The 21,579-nt window shown below is 45.8% G+C and overlaps 1 protein-coding gene across 1 annotated transcript in view; it reads left to right on the top strand.

Annotated features, from left to right (window-relative positions):
• Positions 1–5,673: 5,673 nt before the first annotated feature.
• Positions 5,674–21,579, top strand: part of TDRP (testis development related protein) — a 47,045-nt gene continuing 31,139 nt past the window's right edge. The window contains exon 1 of the mRNA XM_008978991.4: positions 5,674–5,900. Coding sequence (XP_008977239.1) covers positions 5,793–5,900 — 108 coding nt within the window. The 5' untranslated portion in view covers positions 5,674–5,792. The remainder of the gene's footprint in view (positions 5,901–21,579) is intronic.

Raw genomic sequence — 21,579 nt, 5'->3', positions numbered from 1 at the left:
GTTTCAGTAAACAACCTTTTCCACCAGTTTTAATCAGTAGTTCACATCTGTTCTCCCAGTCCCCTGCCCGATCCTGACTCATCCCGGTCACCTGCTCCAGTCACCTGCTCTGGTCACCTGCTTTGACCCCTGGTTACCTGCTCTGACCTGCCTGTAACTGTCCTTCCTGCCAAACTACCCACCCCATCGCTCTGGCTTGTACCCTGCTCCCTCCAAAACAGCCAATCAGAATTAGACTAGACTGTGGGGTCTAACCCTAGCCAAAAGGGGAATGACATGGCAGTAGGGGCGACCTCCATCAGGCATAAGTACCCCTTCTCCTCCTTGTCCAGGTGTGTACTCACCATTGTTCCATCTGTGAGCCGTATGCTTCCATAGAAGTAAAATGCTTTGCTGAAGAAATATATATTCGAGTGCTACTTCTTTTGCAGCACCGAAAATTTATATATAACAAATGGAAAGACATCCCATGCTCATGAATTGGAAGAATATTGTTAAAATGACCATACTATCCAAAGCAATCTACAAATTCAATGAAAACTCTATCAAAATATCAATATGATTTTTCACAGAATAAAATCCTGAAGTTCATATGGAAACAAAAAAGAGCCCCAATATCTAAAGCAATCCTGAGTAAAAAACAATAAATCAGGAGTCATCACACTACCTGCCTTCAAAATATTTTATAAGGCTATAGTAACCAAAATAGCATGGAACTGGTATAAAAGCAGACATAAACACCAGTGGAACAAAATAAAGAGCCCAGAAATAAATCTATGTATTTATAGGCAAATGATTTTTGATAAAGGCACCAAGAACAGACATTGGGGAGTGGACATGCTCTTCAATATATGGTGCTAAGAAAACTGGATATTCATACCGAGAAGACTGAAACTGGACCGCTATTTCTCCCAAAATACAAAAATTAACTCAAGATGGATCAAACTTAAATGTAAGACCGGAAACTATAAAATTCCTAAAAGAAAATGCAGGAAAAACACTTCAGGGCATTGGTCTAGGTGAATATTTTATGGCTAAGACCTCAATGGCACAAGCAATAAAACCACAAATAGGCAAGTGCTAGTAAACTAAAAAGCTCCTGCACAGCAGAGGAAGCAATGAACAGAGTGAAGACACATGTCGAATGCTAGAAAATACTGCAAGCAATTCATCTGATAAGGAACTAACATCCAGAAGATGCAAGGAACTAAAACAACGCAACAGTAAAAACATAACAATAATCCCATTAGAAAGTAGGCAAAGGACATGAATAGGTATTTCTCAAAAGAAGACACACAAATGGCCAGACTGTGTGAAGAACTTCTCAGCATCACTCATTACCTGGGAACTGCAAATCAAAACCGCAGTGGGATGCCATTTTACCCCAGTTAGAATGGCTATTACTAAAAAGACAAGGAATAACAGACGCTGGCATGGACGTGGAGAAAATGGAATGCTTATACAGTCGGTGAGAATGTAAAGTAGTACCGCCACTATGGAAAACAATACAGAGATTTCACAAACAAACCCACTAAAAGCAAACTACCATATGATCCAGCAATCCCACTATTGGGTATTTATTCAAAGGAAATGAAATTATTATATCAAAGGGACATTTGCACAACCATGTTTATTGAAGCATTATTCACAATAGTAAAGATATGGAGTCAACGTTAAGTGTCCCTTAACAGATGAATGGACAAAAAAGATGTCGTGCATGTACAGAATGGAATAGTATTTGGCCATAAAAAGGAATCGTATCCTGTCATTTGCAGCAACATGGATGGAACTGGAGATCATTATGTTAAGTGACATAAGTCAGGCATAAACGAATAGCGCATGTTCTCACTTACATGTGGGAGCTAAAAAATGCTGACATGGAGGTGGAGTAGAATGGTAGTTACCAGAGGCTGGGAAGGTTGTGTGTGTGTTGGGGGAGAAATAAAGTGAGGCTGGTACAAACATGCACTTAGAAGGTAATGTTTGACAGCAGAGCAGGGTGACTATAGTTAGCAACAATGTGTTGTATAGTTCAAAATAGCTAGAAAGGAAAACTTGAAATGTTAACAACACATAGAAATGAAAAATACTCAAATTGATTTATGCCCCAAATATTCTAGCTTGATCATTATGTATTCCATGCTTGTAACAAAATATCACATGTACCCCAAAATATGTAAAATATTATGTATCCATTTTCTAAAAAAGAGGAGAATGAGGGTACAACTGTCTTCAGATCCGGCCTCTGCCTAATCACCTCTATAAATAAGAAACGTTAAGGTTTCTAAACAGCTTTGGTTGCTAGAAAGTTCTATATGGCACCCCAAACCCCACTTCTATTTAAAATTAATTTTGCCAGAGCAAAAATCTCACTGTTAAGTCTTATACATTTTGTATTGAGAGAGAGATGACACACTTGATCTTTACTAAGTAAAAAATTAGAGTTTCTGTACCAGTGAATTTTCAGGGGCCAAATACGCCAATAAGGGCAATTCAGTTTGAAATTAATAGTTTCCTTCAACCGAGGCCTCAGTAAATGAAAATTGTTTAACCAAGACTTTCACGATCACAAAACGGATTCTTACTGGTAACAATTGTATTTTTATGACACTGGATTGTGTAAAGTATGCCTCTTATGGTCTTTAATAATAGCATGATTTAATTATATAAAACTCATAGAGGAGCTAATCAATGAACTGAGTCAAATTCATAGAACTCAGGGGGAGGTTCTTCTCAGAATTCCAGAAATGCCTGCTTCTCTGTAACAGCCATTTCACGGGCTTTTCTCTCAAACCCAACCCCCTTCCCCCTCATTTGTGTCAGGCCTTTAGGCTGTAGATATCCTGACCAGCTGTGCTCTTCTGCAGAAGAAAGCTAAATGTGTAAAATATTCAACAAGTTAGCTTTTCGATTCAGCAAGCCTCGCCTTCTTCCAGACTGTCGTGGATTTGCAGGGGCTTACAGTGTAATGACAGTTCATGGAGTGGATGTTGCTAGGCTGAGAGGAAGCCAGCTGTCTGGGTATAAGCCCTGTGTTCCTTCTCATTAGCCAGGGGGATTTGTGTTATTTGTCCAAGTGCTCGGAGCTGGTTTTCTGTTTCCTTTGCAGGGTCTCTGACTGAGCCGTGCTTGGATCCTGGCTTTGCTTGGCATCCTCGGTTTGATGGTTTCTGACTCTCATCAGTTTGTTCTTGCGGGGTGTTTATTTTGACAGCACCGCCCCCCCCCCGGAGCCACACCATGCCATCTTGCATTTGCAATTGTCTAAGCCTTCCAGCTCAGGAGGCCAGGCCCGGCAGGCCTATATACATTTTTAACATTCTTAATATTTGCGTGAAAAGCAGCTCTCAAATTTAGTTTGTCCTGGGTGGAGCGGTCCTTAGTAGGCTCCAGGGGTTTTTCTGTTCGTCCTGTTTGTGGCTGGTGGGTTTAGCGGTCACTGGGAGAGGGGCGTGGGTGGGGTGCAGCCCTCCTGCCTGGGCGACTGTAGTTAGGTTAGTGTCCTCAGGCTCTTCACACTGTGCTGAGGGGTTCCCGCCAGCCCCAGCCCCTGGGCCAAGGTCCCCGAGGTCTAACCCTCCGTTCTCCAGGATCGTGGCCCGCGTCTCCTTAGACAACTCAGAGCCCTTTTCGTCTTAGAAGCGTCGCTGCTCATCCCGCACCTCTGGGAAACGCAAAAGCTGCATTTCATGGTTTAAGAATCGCCGAGTGACGAGGCTTGGCGTTTTCTCGGGGTTCGCAGTTCTGGATCCTCCTTGAAGACAACACACGGATACATATTCGGTGTGAGAACGAAGCGCCACGAAGCGCCACGCGGGGAAAGTTAGCTCGCCGCGACGCCAGGAAGATCCCCGTTCCCACGGCCGCGTCCCGGCCTCGGGGGTCGCCTCCCCGGGAACCAGGCGGTTCTGTCCGCTGGGATCTGTGGGCGCCTGCCCCGCTCCTGACCGACAAGGCCACAGCCACGCGGGGAAAACGTTCCCCAGGAGCCGGGCCCGATCCCCGCGCAGCCCCAACCCCAGCGCCCATCCGGGCTGGGCGCGGCCTCCTCTCGGCGTCCCCCGTGATCCCGCGACCTCGGGCGCGGGCGGGGACGGGTCCTGGATGCCCCGGGGGCCCGAAGAACGCCCCGAAGCGCTGGGGTAAGGGCGCCGCTCCGTGGACCCCGCGACCCGGACTTTCCCCGCAGCCTCGCCGCGACCTCAGCGTCAGGGGCGCGCAGGCGCACTGCGCCTCTGGACCGTTGGGACCCAGCGGACGTGGCCACGCCCTCCGGCCGGGGTCCGGGAGCCGGGTGGGGGAGGGGCAGGCGGGAGGGAGTGGGCTCGGGGGAGAGGAGGGAATCTGGGGGAGCCAGGTGAGGGCTCGGGGGTGGAGGAGGACCCGGGGGACCAGGGAGAGGGCAGGGCCAGGGGCCTGGTGGAGGCTCAGGGTGGGGGGTTCCCGGGTGAGGAAGCAGCTGGGGACGGATGGGTGGGTGGGGCCAAGGTGGGGGGAACCAGGTGACGGGGTAGCCTGAGGTGAGGACGTCATTCAGAAGAGCAGTGAGGGGCGAGGGGCTCGCCGGGGACCTCACTGGAAGGAGGGGCCTGGTGGACCTGCCCGCGGGGATGGGATTCCGGGCTTGGTAGGAATTGGGGGCGGGTCTGGTCCTGAGGAGGTTTTAGGGGCGGACCTGGTACTGGGGAGGGTTAGGGGAGGGCCTGGGGAAGGTTTGGGGGGGTGGGTCTGGTCCCGGGGAGAGTTTAGGACCGGCCTGGTTTTGGGGAGGGTTTGGGGGCGGGTCTGGTCCTGGGGAGAGTTTAGGACCGGCCTGGTTTTGGGGAGGGTTTGGGGGCGGGTCTGGTCCTGGGGAGAGTTTAGGACAGGCCTGGTTTTGGGGAGGGTTTGGGGGCGGGTCTGGTCCTGGGGAGAGTTTAGGACAGGCCTGGTTTTGGGGAGGGTTTGGGGGCGGGTCTGGTTGGTGGGCGCGGTTGGAGGTGGGCCTGGTTCTGGCTGCGGACCTGGTTCTGGGGAGGGCTTGGGGGCGGGTCTGGTTGGGGGGCGTTTGGAGGAGGGCCTGGTTTCTGGGGAGGGCTTGGGGGCGGGTCTGGTTTGGGGAAGGAGAGTTTGGGGGCGGCCCTGGTCCTGGGGAGATTTTGGGGCGGGACTTGTTCTGGGGAGGGTTTACCAATCTGGGGGACCACCACGCTGTGGTCCGCGTGGACCCCCTCCCCGCGTTACTGGCGGGTCTGGTCCTAGGGAGGGTTTGGGGGCGGGACTGGTCCTGGGGAGGGTTTGGGGGCGGGTCTGGTCTTGGGGAGGGTTTGGGGGCGGGACTGGTTCTGGGGAGGGTTTGGGGGCGGGACTGGTTCTGGGGAGGGTTTGGGGGCGGGACTGGTTCTGGGGAGGGTTTGGGGGCGGGTCTGGTTTGGGGAAGGAGGGTTTGGGGACGAGCCGGGCTGGGGAGGGTTTGGGGCGGGACTTGTTCTGGGGAGGGTTTGGGGCGGGACTTGTTCTGGGGAGGGTTTGGGGGCGGGTCTGGTCCTGGGGAGGGTTTGGGGCGGGACTTGTTCTGGGGAGGGCTCCGGGGAGGGTCTGGTTCTGGGGAAGGTTTGGGGACGAGCCGGGCTGGGGCGGGTTTGGGGCGGGCCTGGTTCTGGGGGCGCCCCGCCCGCGGCCGGCCCCGCCCGGCCCACAGGGCCCGCGTCCCGCCGGAGCGGCAGGCAGAGCGTCCGGCTGCCGGGAGGGACGGGGACCTACAGCCCGACGCACGGACGCAGGGACGCAGGGACGCCGGAGCCCACCGGAGCATGTGGAAGCTGGGCCGGGGCCGGGTGCTGCTGGACGAGCCCCCCGAGGATGAGGACTGCCTGCGGGGGACACCGCCACAGGCCGCAGCCGCCGCCGCCCAGGCGCAGGTGAGAGGGGGCGCGCAGGTGAGGCCGGGGGAGCGCAGGTGGAGGTGCGGGTAGGTGGCGGCACAGTTTGGGCGCGCAGGCGTGGTTGGGGCTGCGTAGCTCGGGGGTGCGACCCGCTAGGTGCCCGAGTGCGCAGTGGGACAACTTGACCCGAAGCTGGTCCGGGGACTGAGTTGCCGCTGTGGTCCGCGTGGACCCCCTCCCCGCGTTACTGGCCAGGGAAGCCAGAGTCCTCGCCGCTGGCTGGGGGCCCCAGTGCCCCCCACGCGTGTTACTTGGGGGCGCAGTCCCAGGAGAGCGGGCACGCGGGGCGTGCACCCCACAGCGTGGGCGTCTTGGGCCCGGAGGCGGAGATCCACGCCGGGTGCTCCAGTCCCTGGCGGAGCTGGCCGAGAAGGCCTGAATCATTGCGCGCCCGGACGGCCTCCTCGTGGACACTAAGCGACTTTGAACGACCGCAGCTCAATGTTAAGTGGGCTAAGTATTTGTTTGCATAACAAGTGTTTTCGTTAATCCTTGATTTTTCTGAAGGAATCTGGCAGAAGTCCCTTATCCTGAAAACTGAAAGGCCTTTGCCTGACGAGTGTGGAGATATGTTTGGTATGTCTAGAATTTTTTAATTAAAAGGGCTCCCAGGTTGGGCCCTGTGTGCCTTACATGTGGACACCCCCTCCCCCCGCTCCCGTTTTCCCAGTGCGGTGCCCCTTTTCATGTACATGAAATTCAGATCAGAAATCAAGCTTTTCTTTCTTTCTTTTTTAAATGAGGGTCCTAAACGTTTGGCATCTTCATCCTGTTGCCATTAAGGTCGAATGGAAGCTGAGGCTTTGTATCTTTTTTCCGGGGACTTGGAAATAGTTTCCAAGCAGAAGAGTTTTTCTTAGGGACTGGAGTTGTTTCCTCTTGGTAGACATTTCCTATAGAAGTTAAATTCCGAGGCCGGGCGCGGTGGCTCAAGCCTGTAATCCCAGCACTGTGGGAGGCCGACGCGGGTGGATCACGAGGTCAAGAGATCGAGACCATCCTGGTCAACATGGTGAAACCCCGTCTCTACTAAAAATACAAAAAATTAGCTGGGCATGGGGGCGCGTGCCTGTAATCCCAGCTACTCGGGAGGCTGAGGCAGGAGAATTGCCTGAACCCAGGAGGCGGAGGTTGCGGTGAGCCGAGATCGCGCCATCCATTGCACTCCAGCCTGGGTAAAAAAAAAAAAAAAAAGTTAAATTCCGTCCCAACTCTTGGAAAATGGAGTTGATTATGTTAAACGTTTAAATATGGTTACTATCTGAACTTGTCTTTGAGAAATAGTGCATACCGACCCTTTTTTTTTTTTTTAATTTCAAAATGTTACGGTTACTCTAAACAGCTGGCTCTTGAATGTAATGGTGAGAATTTATATGTGGCCATAGAGTGAACTGCAGAAGCTGTAAGTAATGTTGTTATTACTGATTGTTTGTGGGTAGAGTCCTGAGAATTTTTTAAGCCTTCCTGTGTTCTTCTCCCATTTCTCTTAATGAATCCTGAAACCCACTTTTTTCTCTTAAGTTTTTATTTTTAAATACAGGGTCTTGCCTACTAGGCTGGCTACAGCCTGTGCTCAAGCGATTCTCCTCCCTCAGACTGTGGAATAGCTGGGACTACAGGTGTGCACCACCTCACCTGCCTAATAAAAAAAACAATAAACGTTTTTGTGGAGATGGGGTTTTGTTATGTTATCCAGGCAGATCTTGAACTCCTGGCTCAAGTGATCTGCCCGCCTCAGCCTCCCAAAGTACTGGGATCACAGGTGTGAGCTACCAGGCCTGGCCATAAGTTCTTATTTTGAAAATTTCTCATATATAGAAAAGTAGAAGAAGAACAGGAGATTGAACACCCTCATGTACTGCACCTAGATTCAATCACTGGCAGTGCCTACTTAAAGCTCCTTTTCCGATTTTCTGTTTATAGAATTGTCATCTATACTTCTAAAGTGTGTTTGTGGGGGGGCGGGTGTGGGAACTTTAATAGACTATTTTTCAGGCCAGGTGTGGTAGCTCACACCTGTGATCCCAGTACTTTGGGAGGCTGAGGCGGGCAGATCACTTGAGCCCAGAAGTTCGAGATCTGCCTGGACAGCATAACAAGACCTCATCTCCATAAGAACTTTTTTTTTTAAATTAGCAAATTTGAGGATAAAGTACAGAGAGTTCTTATGGATCCCGGCTCCCCACTATCAACACCCCCCACAGAGCGGTGCGTTTGCTACAATCTGTGGACCTACACGGGGCTCATGGTCCTCACGTGGGAGGGCTCACTCAGTGTTGTGCACCCTTTGGTATGTGTACTGACTGTGTCCACCATCAGAGGAGTTTTGCTGCCCTAGAGGCCTTCTGTGTCTCCTCCCTCCCCGGAACCCCTGGCAACCACTGATCTTTGTAGTGTCCCCAGAGTTTGTTTTCCGGAATGTCATTTGGTTGCATTCTGTCAGTGTGTAGCCTTTTCAAGTTCGCTTCTCTCATTTAGAAAGATGCATTTAAGGTTCCTTCATGTCTTTTCATGGCTTGTAGCTCATTTCTTTCTAGCGCTGAATGGTATACTCCACTGTCTGGATGTGCCGCAGTTTATCTCTTCACCCTCTGGGGACATGTTGGTCCCAACCAATATCAGTTTATTCATGTACCTGCTGTAAGCATCAGGTGCTGGTTTTTGTGTGAATGTAAGTTTTCAGCTTACTTGGGTAAATACCTAGGCGTGTGATTGCTGGATTGCATGATGAGAGTGATTATAAGAAACTGCCAAACTGTCTTCCAAAGTGGCTACACCAGTTTGTGCTCCCACGGGCCATGAATTCCTGTTGCTGTACATCCTTGTCAGCATTTGGTGCTGTCGGTATCTAGATTTTGTCCATCCTAGTAGGTGTGTGGTGGTGTCTCCTTGTCTTGAATTGCGTTTTCTTGATGACAAATATATTGAGCATCTTTTCAGATGCATACTCGTCATCTGTGTCTCTTTTTTGGTGAGATGTCTGTTCAGATTTTTTGCCCCATTTTTAAATTAGGTGGCTCGATTTCTCATTGTTGAGTTTTAAGAGTTCTTTGTATGTTTTGGCTACTAGTCCTTTATATGTATGTGTTTTACAGAGATTTTCTCCGGGTCTGTGGCTTGACTTCACTTTCTCTTGACAGTGTCTTTTTCAGAGCAGAAGTTTTTAATTTTCATGAAGCTTCACTTACGAATTATTTCTTTCATGGATGTGCCTTTGGTGTTATATTTAAAAAATCATCACTGTACCCAAGATTTTCTCAGTTATCTGCTAGTTGTGAATTTTGACTGTGGTTTTTATGTTACATTATTAAGTGTATCTAAAGTCTGTGTTGAAAAAACATTGCTATGTAAAAATAGAGAAAATGTGTGTTAATTGTGACAGGTTAGTCATTCTAAATTTAGTTAATTTCAAGAGGACTGATCTTTATGGAAAAGCTAACTTGTCTTAGAATTAAATTTTAATATTCATGAGAAGTCTATCATAAAACTTGTGCCTATAAAATTTTGAAGTTGAGAGAAGTAGGAATTAATATGCAAATAGGATTTAATGAATCTGTTAAATTCACTGTCATATTAGAAATTCTCAATTCTGTTTCATTCTTAGTCTTTTGTCCTACCCTCCAAATTTTTCAGTCAGTGTGATATTGAACGTGCAGGTTGAGAGCACATTCTGCCTGATTCTAGAAGGGCATTCTGTTTGCAATCATACCTGCCCTGTTTGTTGTCTTTCTTGAAAATCAGGTTACGCAGCTATTTTTTTTTTTAAGTGAAAAAGTAGATAATGTTAGGTTCTAATAGATTTGAAATGTGAAGCATTCAAAATTACTTGGACTTAAAGGACACAACTATTACTAAAGTAATTTTAACGTTTTAGAAACTAAATTTCTGAGCATCAGTTTAGGCTATTGGCCTTTTTTTGGTCATAAGTACACTTTTGTATTAAAATATAACCATGATGTTTGTAAGGAGAATCATTCACTGCAGTCCTTCAACAAGGAGACACAAGTTTTAATGAATCTAATGTTACTTTAAAAAAAAAACTGCTAATGAATATGGTAAAATATTTCTTGAGATTAAGTGTTAGGTCTTAAATTCTTCCCACTTTCTAATGGGAAACATTGTTAAGCTCTTTTGTGTATCTGTCTATGAGCATTTATGCAGATACGTAGTGTGTGTTCAGAAACAAAGATTTGCTGTCTCACTATTCACATTTTCCTGTACCTTGAGTCGTTTCCTTCATAATATGTGTCCCATGGAGTGCTTCCTGTTCCAGCACTGCCAGCTGGAAAAAATCCATTTTAAGGCTGTGTGACATTAAATGATATTAAATTGCTGTGACAAAATTTATTTCATTGGGCCTCTCATGGTGTATATAAAGGTTGCTGAGCCATTTGTTAACCTGTGCCCCTCAAAGTTTTATGCAAATAATAGATAAAGAAGTGCAGAGACCTGTTGAACACGGACAGATGGTTTAGGTGGGTCTAACACGAACAGTGTAGACGACTTCATCTGTTGCCTCTAAACTGGATTGTGTAGAGATTTGGCTAGCCTTAACTATGGCTTTCTAAACAAAACTCAGAGAATCTTTGACATATGTTCAGTTAAAAAATTAAAAGCCTTAGACATATTCTGTAGACATTGCAAAGAAAAAAAGGAAGAAAGAAATCAAGGACTATTTCAGGTGTTTTAAAATCATGCTTGGAGATGGGAAGACCCAAGGAAGAGGGAACCTTAGTTTAGATGATACAAAGTCACTCTTGTATCCCACTGAGAGGCTCTGTGACGTTTCTGGGAAGAAAGGAGTGGAATAAACGCAATAGATGGTATTGATTAGCACTCTCAATTCCAGAAAAGGCCTGATGTTCTCCTGGAGGGCAAGTATGTGGTGAGGCAGAGGCCTTTCTCTCCTTGTCTGTATAGCTAATATTTTGTTAACTGTTTTCCAGTATTTCTCTTTAAAAATGAAAGCAAATATTCACTGTTTTCTTATGCAGACATTAACCTGCAGTAAACGCCTTCACACCTGTCTTTTCCCACTTGCAATAAGTGGTAGCCCTTATCAATACATGAGGAGCTTCTTCCTTCTTTCATGTGTATTTGTGTGTTAAATGTTGAACAGTCATCTTAGTTCATTCAGGCCACTGTAACAGAATAGGATAAACTGGGCAGATTCAACAACAAACATTTATTTCTCCAGTTCCAGAGGCCGGAAGTGTAAGATCAGGGTGCTGCTTTCTTGGTGAGGGGGCTGCTTCCTGGTTTGCAGAGGGTGCTGCCCTCACACTGCCTCCTCCCAAGGCAAAGGAAGCTCTAGCTTCTTACTCCCATATTAGGACACTCATCTCATCATGGAGGCCCCACTTTCCGCCTCTCCTCACCCTGATTGCCTCTCAGACACCACCTGCAAATGCCGTCACGTGTGGGGATGTGAGTTCTGGGGACACAGACATTCAGTTCACAGCAGTTCCATTTCCTTACATGAATATACAGGTTTTTAAGTACAGATTTAAAAAACTAGTCCCCTATTGATGTCTTTAGGGGGTCATTTCTAGTCTTTTTCTGTTGCAGGCCTGCAGCATAGTCATTTCACATATCTAGAAGTGGAGCCGTCCAAGGGAGCATGCATTTGTGGTTTTGATGGATGTTTCCAAATTGCTCTCCTAAAGAGGCTGTCCTGGTTTACATTCCAGCTAGCAGCATATGTGAATGTTTCTCACCACACTCTTAACAGCGTGATGTGATGCTCATATCTTCAAGATTTTAGATCTGATGGGGAGAAAAGTTGCGTCTTAATGTGGTTTTAATTTGCCTTTCTCTTACTGATACTCAGTAGCTTCTTATATATTTACAAGCCTACCAAAGACTTCTAAAGCCTTCTGCATCAGTCCTGTTACCGTGTCACTGAATGTATGAAACTCTAGTCAAGATAACTGTATTTGTGTGAAAATATGGTCACGTAGTTTAGATTTGGACTTGGTTTCTGGTGAGCCTTGATTGGATCTACACCCTATCTCTGCCTTTTGTTAAGCCACTCGACCTAGCCAAACTTCAGTTTTGTTTTTTTAGTTGTAAAATTCAGATAAGTAGAGCTATCACTAGTGTTTAGTGAGGCTGTGCTTAGCCCCTGTTGAATAAGCCCTTGATATGGGTTGGTGCCACCATCTGACACATGGAGAAACTGGGCACAAAGTGGGAGGGGCTGGGAAGGTCACACAACTGCTGACAGACTCTCCCTGATGCAGCTATAGTCAGGACCTCACTTTTGTCCTGCCCAGCCTCAGGAGAATTCCCTGCAGTGAGAACCTCACTGGATGTCTGATTGAGTTCTTGATCCCCAGGCCTTGATGTCTGAGTGCTTGGCCCACCGGTAGCAGGAATCCCCCATCCTGGAAGTGTTCTCTTAGTCACTTTTCATCCCAAGACCCCTTTGTGGTTGGCTGCAAATCACAGCTGTCTGCCTATCGGGAGCTGAACCAAACTTCTCTACCCTATTGAGACAGCTTTGATTGAATCTCCCTGTTTTAACAATGCTACAGAAGCTTTATCAGTAGTGAAATGTGGCAGACATTTTGTTTTAAAAACAAAACCTCTTCCCAACGCAGAAAACTTAACGAATTTGGAAGAGGAAGAAAATAATTTTATTATCAAGGAGTACTTAGCTAGGGTGTGACATATCACAGGCACAGACTGTGAAGATGAAAGAAATTTGTCTTTTATATAGCCAAGTAGATGCAACCCATTGTATTCATGTTTTGAAGACAAAATTGCCAACCTGATCCTGTCCTTACGGGGAGGCAGGGTTTGCAACTTGGAGTCAGGTGACAGCTGAAGTTAGTTAGGCCCATCTCTTCTGGGAAATGTCCTCTTCTGTTTCAGGTAGTTGTGAGACCGATAGGCTGATTTAGCATTCGACCTTAAAGGAGTCCTAATTCTGAAACCCGGGCAAATTCTTGTTTACTCGCCTAATGAAGACTTCTAAAAACCTTGTGGTCCCTATGGCCAGCACGTGAAACCAGGCTGTCGTGCCCCTGGGTCGAAATGAAATAGTGAAAACTAAATGAAATCATCCATCTCCAGCCCTTAATAATTTTCTCTGGCAGACACACTAAAAGAAGAAAGAGTAGGTCTTGTTATTAAAGAATAGAAATAGTGTCTTTTACTGACTTAGGATTTGACCTTCTGGTAGCCCTTGCTCAGGGAGTGGGGTGCGGTGCCGGCAGGAGGGTCCGGGACAGCCACATTTGAGCCCTTCTTGTGTGACGGGCATTTGGACAGCATGAGCCTCTCTGCAGGGCTGGCTCATTCTAGGCTGAATGCTCACTGCTGTATCCCTAAGGCCAGGAAGGGAGCGAGGCCCACGTGGGGCTCAGCAGTGCCTGTGAGAGGAATGTACCTGGTGTGGGGTTTCCACCTTACAGCACCGGATGGGAGCTGCACAGTTGAGTCAGGGCGGGAACTCTGGAGTCTGGAGGGGGAGCAGGAATTCTCCAGCCTTAGGGGAGTTGATCTCCATGCAGACTCATTCTTGGGTAAACAGATATTTGTAGGGTTAGTCTAACTGGGCTCTCATATGAGCTGAGTCAGATATTCAGTCAGCAGAGTACTTTAGTCAAATCTATGTGGGTGATCACTTGAGAGGAAGCAGGAAGGGTCAGTTATCATATTATAGAAGGGAAGGAGGATCCTGGGTGCTGCTTATGAGCTCTGGATTCAGCTGGCTCGTCTTAACCGATGTTTGGGGAGCTCCTGCCTGTGGAACAGTGTGGTGCTTTTGTCCACTGAAATATAGCAAACATTTTCTGGTGGCAACATTAAGAAGTTTTAATGCAATATTTTAAAGTTGGTATATTCAGCGTATTATATCAATAGTTAATATAAAATTTATTACTGAGATACTTTACATTTTGTTCATACTCAGTCTGAAATCTGTGTATTTTACATTTAGCAGCAAAAGATATTAATAAATATCAAATTGTATCAAATTGGATGCTAAATTTTCTTCAGAAATACTTGACCAGTATTTAGAGCTTATAAAATGTATAGCTGAAAAAGTAGGTTACTTTATCTGAGTTATTTCAAACATACTTAAAAGTTTTCCATAACTGAAATGGAATGTTTTTAAATTGAAATTTGAATCATGAAAAACTCATTTCTACTAGCCCTATTTCAGGTCCTCAGTGGCTATTTTTAGTGAATGCAAACTGATTTGGAAAGCACAGCTCTAGAATCCTCTTCCAGACTCAGATCAGCTCACTCAAGGGGGCGGTGGGTTCTTTTACTTGCGTGGGCCTGTGGAACTCCTCAAGCCATTCGCTAGGTAAATTCCAGGTGTCTTGACCATCTTTGTAGTAAGCCACTGAAGGGCAGAATGATGAAGGACTATGTGTCTGCCTCCCAGGCCCTAACATTCACCTGTATAACGTTCACCTGTAAATGTTAACAATAGGTTGAAATTTTTGTTCCTGAGGGTTTAAAACCCTAATTGATGAGATGTACTTTCACTGGCTTTTGCTAGCGCTTAAGGTGGCATGACTTAGAGTATCTACAAGCTGCCGTTCTTACCACATTGGAGTTACGCTGTGGGTTCCACTATGTGAGTCAATCAGTGTCTTGAAAACAATGTTACTGAACGTGGAACCTAGCTTGCTGAGCCAGGGCTGGTGGGCCCACCTCAGTGTACTCAGATCTGCCTCAGGTGGGCACTCGTCCATACGATGGGAGACCCTGCAGTCTGTCTTCTGCTTTTGCTAGATCACCTGTTGGCAGGAATGGGCAACTTGGCTTTATGCCTGCATCTGGGGAGTGGATGTACGTGAAGGGCTTCTCGGCCCTGCCTCCGCAATTAAAAGCCAAAGACTGAAGCTCAGGATGTTTTACCTGTTATTTCAGAGTGGGTCGAATGCAGACCACAGACGGGGACACTTTCTTTTGTCTTCGTCTGCTCAGAGCAGGGAAGTTGTTTTATGTTCGTTTTATCTGATCCTCCACCTCGCCTTAGTTGGGGTTCTGTCTTGGTGCTGTACATAAGCAGGCGAACCACAGTTTCTGCTTTGGGTGTCTCGTGGGGGCTGCTGTGAGGGAAAACTGCCTGCTCTCACCTTGGCTTTGTCTAGAACGGGAGGGACCCATGAGCTAGGGTGGTACAGCTGTTCACAAAGACTTGGGAACCAGGCGAGTATGTGCACAACCCGCAGACAAGTTTGACTCTAAGGAGAGGCCCTGCTATTTATTAGCAATTAATAAATGTGCTATTAATAAAAGCACATTTGCTAATTTACCTGCTCTGGGTGTGGCTTTTTTCGGGATATTAATAAATGTGTATTAAAACCATGATGTAGCTTTATAATCTTTCAGATGGAAGTACAATATTCTTTACAAAAACATTATAAATGAAGTGGCAGATACTGGTTCCAGCGTTTGAAAGATAACTTGAGTCCTTTTATGTCAGGTGTGGGATCTTGAGCTCTGGCAATGATGGTACTTCTTGTTCTCACTCCCTCAACAAGCCCAGCTGTGACCAGTCAGGGACAGAGCCCATGCACCTGTCTCCCACCAGTGGGACGCTCATGGCAGGGTAGGGAGGACCCTGGGGCTCTCCTGGCAGGGTAGGGAGGACCCTGGGCAACTCCCTCAGGACCTGACTCAAGTACAGTAGTTTGCACTGGACGCCCGGGCCCTCACTGTCCCAAAGCCACCGTAGGGAAACTGGCTGCTGGGGGCCCAATAAAGCTGTGTGACTAGATCATGGCTGTGGCTAGGTGCAGCATTCTGAGGGGATGTGAGGTCTGGGAAGTATCTTGAGGTGAGAGTTCCAAGTCACTTGAGAAGTTTAAGTCAGCCTCAGTTTCCACATCCATAAAATGGGACAACTTCCTTACGGGCAAAAAAAGAAAAAATTCCTTTCTGCAGTTGTGTGCAGAGAGGAATGCTTTTTACTCAGAGTGTGTTGTGTTGTTTTTAGTCAGAGAGCGTCTGGGATTAGAGGATGGAATCCTGGATGATGATACTGGTGCTTGCCATGTGCTGGGCATTAGAGTGAGTGCTTTATAGCTGTTGCAGCCTCTCTCAATAGCCGCAAAAGTAGTTACAGTTCTCTTCATTATTTGTGGATTCCATATTTGCAAATTCAGCTACTTGTTAAAATTTATTTGTAATCTCCAAATCATTACTCACAGTACCTTCAAAGTTGTCCACAGACTTGCAGAGAGCAAACACTTATCACCCAGCAAGTTCCTTCCTCGCTGAGGCAAGTATCCTTCGTGCAGTCTATGGAGAGCTACCTTATTTTCGCGTTTTTCTACTTGCTTGTGATTTCACTGTTTATCATAGCCTGCAAGTGCAGTGCTGAAGTGCTGCCTGGCGTTCCCAAGCACAAGAAGGCTTGGCGCTCCCTACGGAGGGAGCTCCTGTGTTAGAGGTGGCTCAGTCAGGAGTTACAGGGCTGGTGGCTGAGAGTCTGGTGTGAGGGAATCCACAGCAGGTATTAAGTCAAAACAAGGTCATGCATTGATTGTTGATGGAAAGTTGGTACCAGGGGCTTGCAGGAACCCTGGCCTTGTGTTTTTCCTAACAGCAATAATTCAGTATTTGCTAATTGACTGTGTGTGGCACTTTATACAACATAACTACTGTGAATGAGATTAAATTATATTTTACATTCAAGGAACTTAGAGAAGTTAAATAACTTGTGTAAAGTTGTAACCTTGTAAATTATGTGTGTTGGCAGCCACCAGTAGGAATTTGAATCCACGTTTCCCTGGGTTTATATTCTTTGTTGCATTACTTACCTTACCTGTTACGATGAATTTTTGATACCATTTTTCTTCATTTTCCAAATATTCTTTTTTTATATTAAAAAATAACTAGAGCTTCAACAATCAGTGCCTTTTGAAAGCACTGATAAAATTGTGTTTTGGCACAAATTCCAATACAGTAAACATGACAGTATACTTTTAATTTTTGCCATGCTTGATTTTGAATTAATGAGTTTCTCGGTAGAAGTCTTACTATTGTAGATAAACAGTTCTCTGGAAAATGAGCAAGTGAGAAGCACTAGAACATTGTGAGAGAAGAGAACCGGTGTTCATCCACCTACCCTGTACTTATAGAGGGTTTCTGACACTGTTGAACACCTGACTGCTCTCCTGGACTTAGGAGAGAAAGAAAGTTATACCATGTCTTTTGTTTATTTGTTTTGTGCTTCTATAGCCGCAAACTATCATAGCCCTTTTTACTTATAGTTGGGGGAGGGGGACAGAAATGAAGCAGTTGAAGTGACACAGGAGGGCAGTACAGGGGAGAACTGGAAGATCCCATTAAGGAGTATAGGCTTCATTTGTTAGCTGAATACTGAAGAATTTGGAGTAACAGCTTGGTTGTATTTTGTAAAGATTACTTGTCTAAGGAGAAGGGGTTGGGGGCAAGATGCCCATGAAACAGCTCGGGTTCTAGTGGGGGAGGTCAGCTGTGAAATGAGAACCTGAGTTACACATGGAGGATTTGTCACGATAGGTAGGAAAAGGTGAGCCTGCCAAAGAGTCCTAATGAGAGTTGGTGCCTTTGGATGTGAAGATGAAGGCAGAAGAGCAGCTGCAGCTAAGAGTTTTGAACTACGGTGGTCAGGAGAAGGGCATGCCCTAAGAGTCCCAGGGAAGTCCCTGGTGGTCTGGCTGTGGGAGCAGCCCAGTGAGGCTGCTGATGGATGTGCTGGCTTTGAAATGACATCTGTTGTTCAGAGTTGAGGGGCCCAGCAGTGATACGGGGTGAAAAGGGAGAGTCTTACATGCTTCTAGCTTGTGGCACTGTAAAAAATGTATGACAATCTCGTTCTCCATTTCAGAACTCATAATTTGGTTGATAAGTGGTTGAGACCAGGAAGAAGAAGGGAGACAGCATGGTGCTGGAAAAGCCTCTCAAACGGTCTGGAGGCAGGAATGGGTTCCAGTGCTGTTACTCATTTTGGGACTTTGGGGCAAATGAGTTCATCTCTCTAGACTTCCTATTTAAGTGAGGGCTCCAGAGCAGGAGTCAGCACACTTTTACTGTAAAGGAACAGACAGTAACTGTTGTGGGCTTTGTGGGCCCTGCAGTCGGTCAGAACCATCCAGCTCTGCGGTTGCAGGCAAAAGCAGCCACAGGCAACATGTAAATGAATGGATGTGGCTGTGTTCCAGTGTAACTCTATTTACAAACACAGGCCGTTATTTACTGACCTTTGGTTTAGACTAACAGATCTTTGAACTCTCTTCTGCCTGTAAGGTAACTTAATTCATTAGTTTGTGATACACAATTTGTTGTGATTTAGGGTAAAAATAGGAAGTCTTAATGCTAAACTCAGAAATAAATAGCATTGTCATGAAGCTCATGTCTTTTCTTCCTGAGCTTCCATTTTATTAGTGTGCATGAGTATAGTTTGAAGTGCTTTTGCATAAATGGTCTTATTTGGTCCTTATCCTATGAAAAAATGAATGAGATTGTATTCAAGGAGAAGACATTTAGAACAGTCTGTGATTGTATTCATGATCTTCACCCTAACTGTATAGAAGCCAGAAGAGCTGGCCCATATTTCTGTACGGAGCGAGAACTGTGTGATGGGTTCATCATCTTGCTAGGGAGCCTAGGAGCTGACACATGCCCTTCTGAGACAGAATGTGTAGATTTCCCCCAATAGCAGGTTTCAGTGAGTACATGGCTGCCCCATGACCCGAGGTCCCAGCATCCTTCACCGTGCAGGGCTCATAACCGAGGGCTCATAACTGAGTGCTGGCTACTACATGTGAGGACACGCAGCACAGGCATCTTCCTTGACGTGCCCTGCCACCTCTCTTTCCCCTTCACAGAGATCAGTAGACGTGGTGCACTCTCCTTCACCCTGTGGATGAGGGCAGTTTCCAGAGGTGGCAGATGAATAAGAAACGAGAACCTGGATTTCTGACACTGTTGAACAGCTGACTGCTCTCCTGGACTTAGGAGAGAAAGAAATACATACCATGTCTTTTGTTTATTTGTTTTGTTCTGCTATAGCCGCAAACTATCACAGCCAGGGACTTTATTACACAATCATCACAGGGACCCACTGTCAGAGTGCTGCCTGAAATCCCCTCATTCCTGTCCCGGTTTCTTAAACTGAAAAATCTTAGGTTGAAATCACATCTGGTGTGATGTCATGTTTCCTTGTAACTACTTACATCTCCTTTACCTATTCTTTGCCAGATATTTGGCTATGGTTAATACTAAGCTTGTTGACTGAAGATGATTAATATTTCTTTTTAAAATAAAATTGTTTTATAGTGAAGATATTTTAAAAAATGAAGTTTTGTCCCCACAGTATAATGCAGACAATTAGTTTGATGTGGAAAGAGCTTATGCCAATACATTTTATAGAGAAAAGACAGTCTGTAACTGTGATTAAGGATGGCATCCTCATCATGCCTTTTCATTTTTTGTCATACATAAAAACATGTGTCCCTATGTGTGGTTTCTTCTGACACCAACCAATTCTTCAGTACCAGCTGGGTGTCCTACAATTCAGTTTCCTTCTGACATTCCCTATCCAGAATTAGCACAGACCCTATGGATTAAGGACTCATTTCCACAAGACTGCACCCACTTCAGATGCCAGATACCAGTGGGTACCCAATTGACCATAAGTCTCTTATGTCACTCCACATAAAATGTGTGAGGTCAGAACAATGGTGGAATGGAAAGCCCCCGACCTTGTGCCCCTGCAGGTTCTGACTGACAACAATATACAGTCCAAAAGGATATGTGAGAATTACAGAAACCAGTTAAGAAGTCACAGTACATCAGGCAAGCTCAAAGCCAAGAACAGCTGCATTGAAGTAGGGGGAAAAAGTCATGTGATTTCACGTGCTATAGCCTTTCCCTGAAGGTGGCACAACCTGGCATGATTGGTAGTAAACACCCAACCCTCCACCAGGTAGGAAAGTAAAGAATGGTATGTAAGTCAAACATTCTGTATTTTGGGGGGCAGCCTGAGGGACTGACTGGTTTCTGTCTCTCCTGACTCAGTGCCGACCGGGAACTGGCATACTTTGGATGCCTAGGGGCTTCAGAGAAAAAAAGAGTTCACTGGGTTTTTGCAGCAGTGCTGCCGATGGAAGTCAGGACAACTCAGCACAGTCAGGAGAGAGCATGTGGTTTTCGGCTTATCTGTTGGGCAGGAATGATAAGAACAGAAAGTGCATTCAACATTCTGGCTTTTTAGGGGGCTACCCAAGAGACTGGTTCCTGTTATGCCTGACTCAGAGCACTGATAGAACCAGCATATGTTGGATGTCTGGTGGCTGCTGAGAAGAAGTGAGAGCTCTGCAGCCTGTCGGTCTGCCAGACAACTTGCAGTGCCACAAATACCAGAGAGATGGAGAGATTACAAGCAACTGAAAAGAAACCAGCAGACCTCTCTAACTGGGACATTACATGTACAAGTCCAGAGAAGATTCATCCCCAGAAAAGGTTTGAGAGGGCCCAGAATCTCTAGCTGAGCTGATCTCAAGCCAGTCCATAAAGACTGGGAGAGGTGCCTGTTTTTTCAAATGCCCCCCCCAAAAATTGGGTCTTGTTTTTATGTTTCATGAGAAACATGAAAATGAAATTGGGCCATGTTTTTCTGTTTCTTCCTATGTCTCATTATTTTTTGCTGGGAGAAAAACATGGCCCAATTAATGGAACAAAATCTCCAGAATTTGACCCTAGAGAAATAGAGATATATGAATTATCTGACAAATAATTCAAAATGATCGTCCTAAAGAACCTCAATGTGCTATTAGAGAACAGAGATAGTCTACTAAATGAAATCCAGAAAAGATACAATAACAAAATAAGAATATCAACAACAAGATAGGAACTATAAAAAAGAACCAAACAAATTCTGGATCTGAGAAATAACTGAATTGAAAAATTAAGGATTCAAAAGCACAGCCATTCATGCAGAAAAAAGAATCAGCAAACTCAGCAGATCATTTAAATTGATCAAATCAGAGGAAGAAAATGAATGAAAAGTCAAGTCTAAGGGACTTATGGTACACCATTGAGCGGACCAATATACCCATTATAGAAGTCCCAAAAGGAGAAGAGAGAGAAGGGAGTGGAGAGCCTTTTTGAATAAATAGTGGTGCAAAACATCCCAAATATGAGGAAGAAAATGGACATCCAGATTCAAGAATCTAAAAGGACTCCATGTAGGATGAAAGCAAAGAAAGGGTCAAGAGCCCACATTGAGAAAGATTTTAATCAAATTGCCAAAAGTCAATGGTAGAGAAATTTGAAAGAAGAGAGAGAAAAGTGACTTTTCATATAGCAAGGGAGCTCCTGTAAGATTATCAGCAGGTTTATCAGCAGAAGCATTACAATCTAAAGGGAGTGGGGTGATACAAAGTGTTGTTAAAAAAGAAAAAAAAATAGGTCTATGTACATACTGCCCTGAATGCACCCAATCTTGTCTAATCTTGGAAGCTAAGCAGGGTTGGGCCTGCTTAGCTGAATGGGAAAAAAGAAAAAATACACACAGCCAGCCAAGAATACTATAGCTGGAAAACCATCCTTTAAAAACGGAGAAGAAATAAAGACCTTTCCAGGTGAACAAAAGCCGAAGAAGTTCATCACTGCAAGGTCTACCTTTTTTTAACAGTTGTCC

The sequence above is a fragment of the Callithrix jacchus genome, chromosome 13, assembly GCF_049354715.1.
Source record: "Callithrix jacchus isolate 240 chromosome 13, calJac240_pri, whole genome shotgun sequence".
Taxonomy (NCBI): domain Eukaryota; kingdom Metazoa; phylum Chordata; class Mammalia; order Primates; family Cebidae; genus Callithrix; species Callithrix jacchus.
This window is presented reverse-complemented; position numbering and strand designations above follow the sequence as displayed.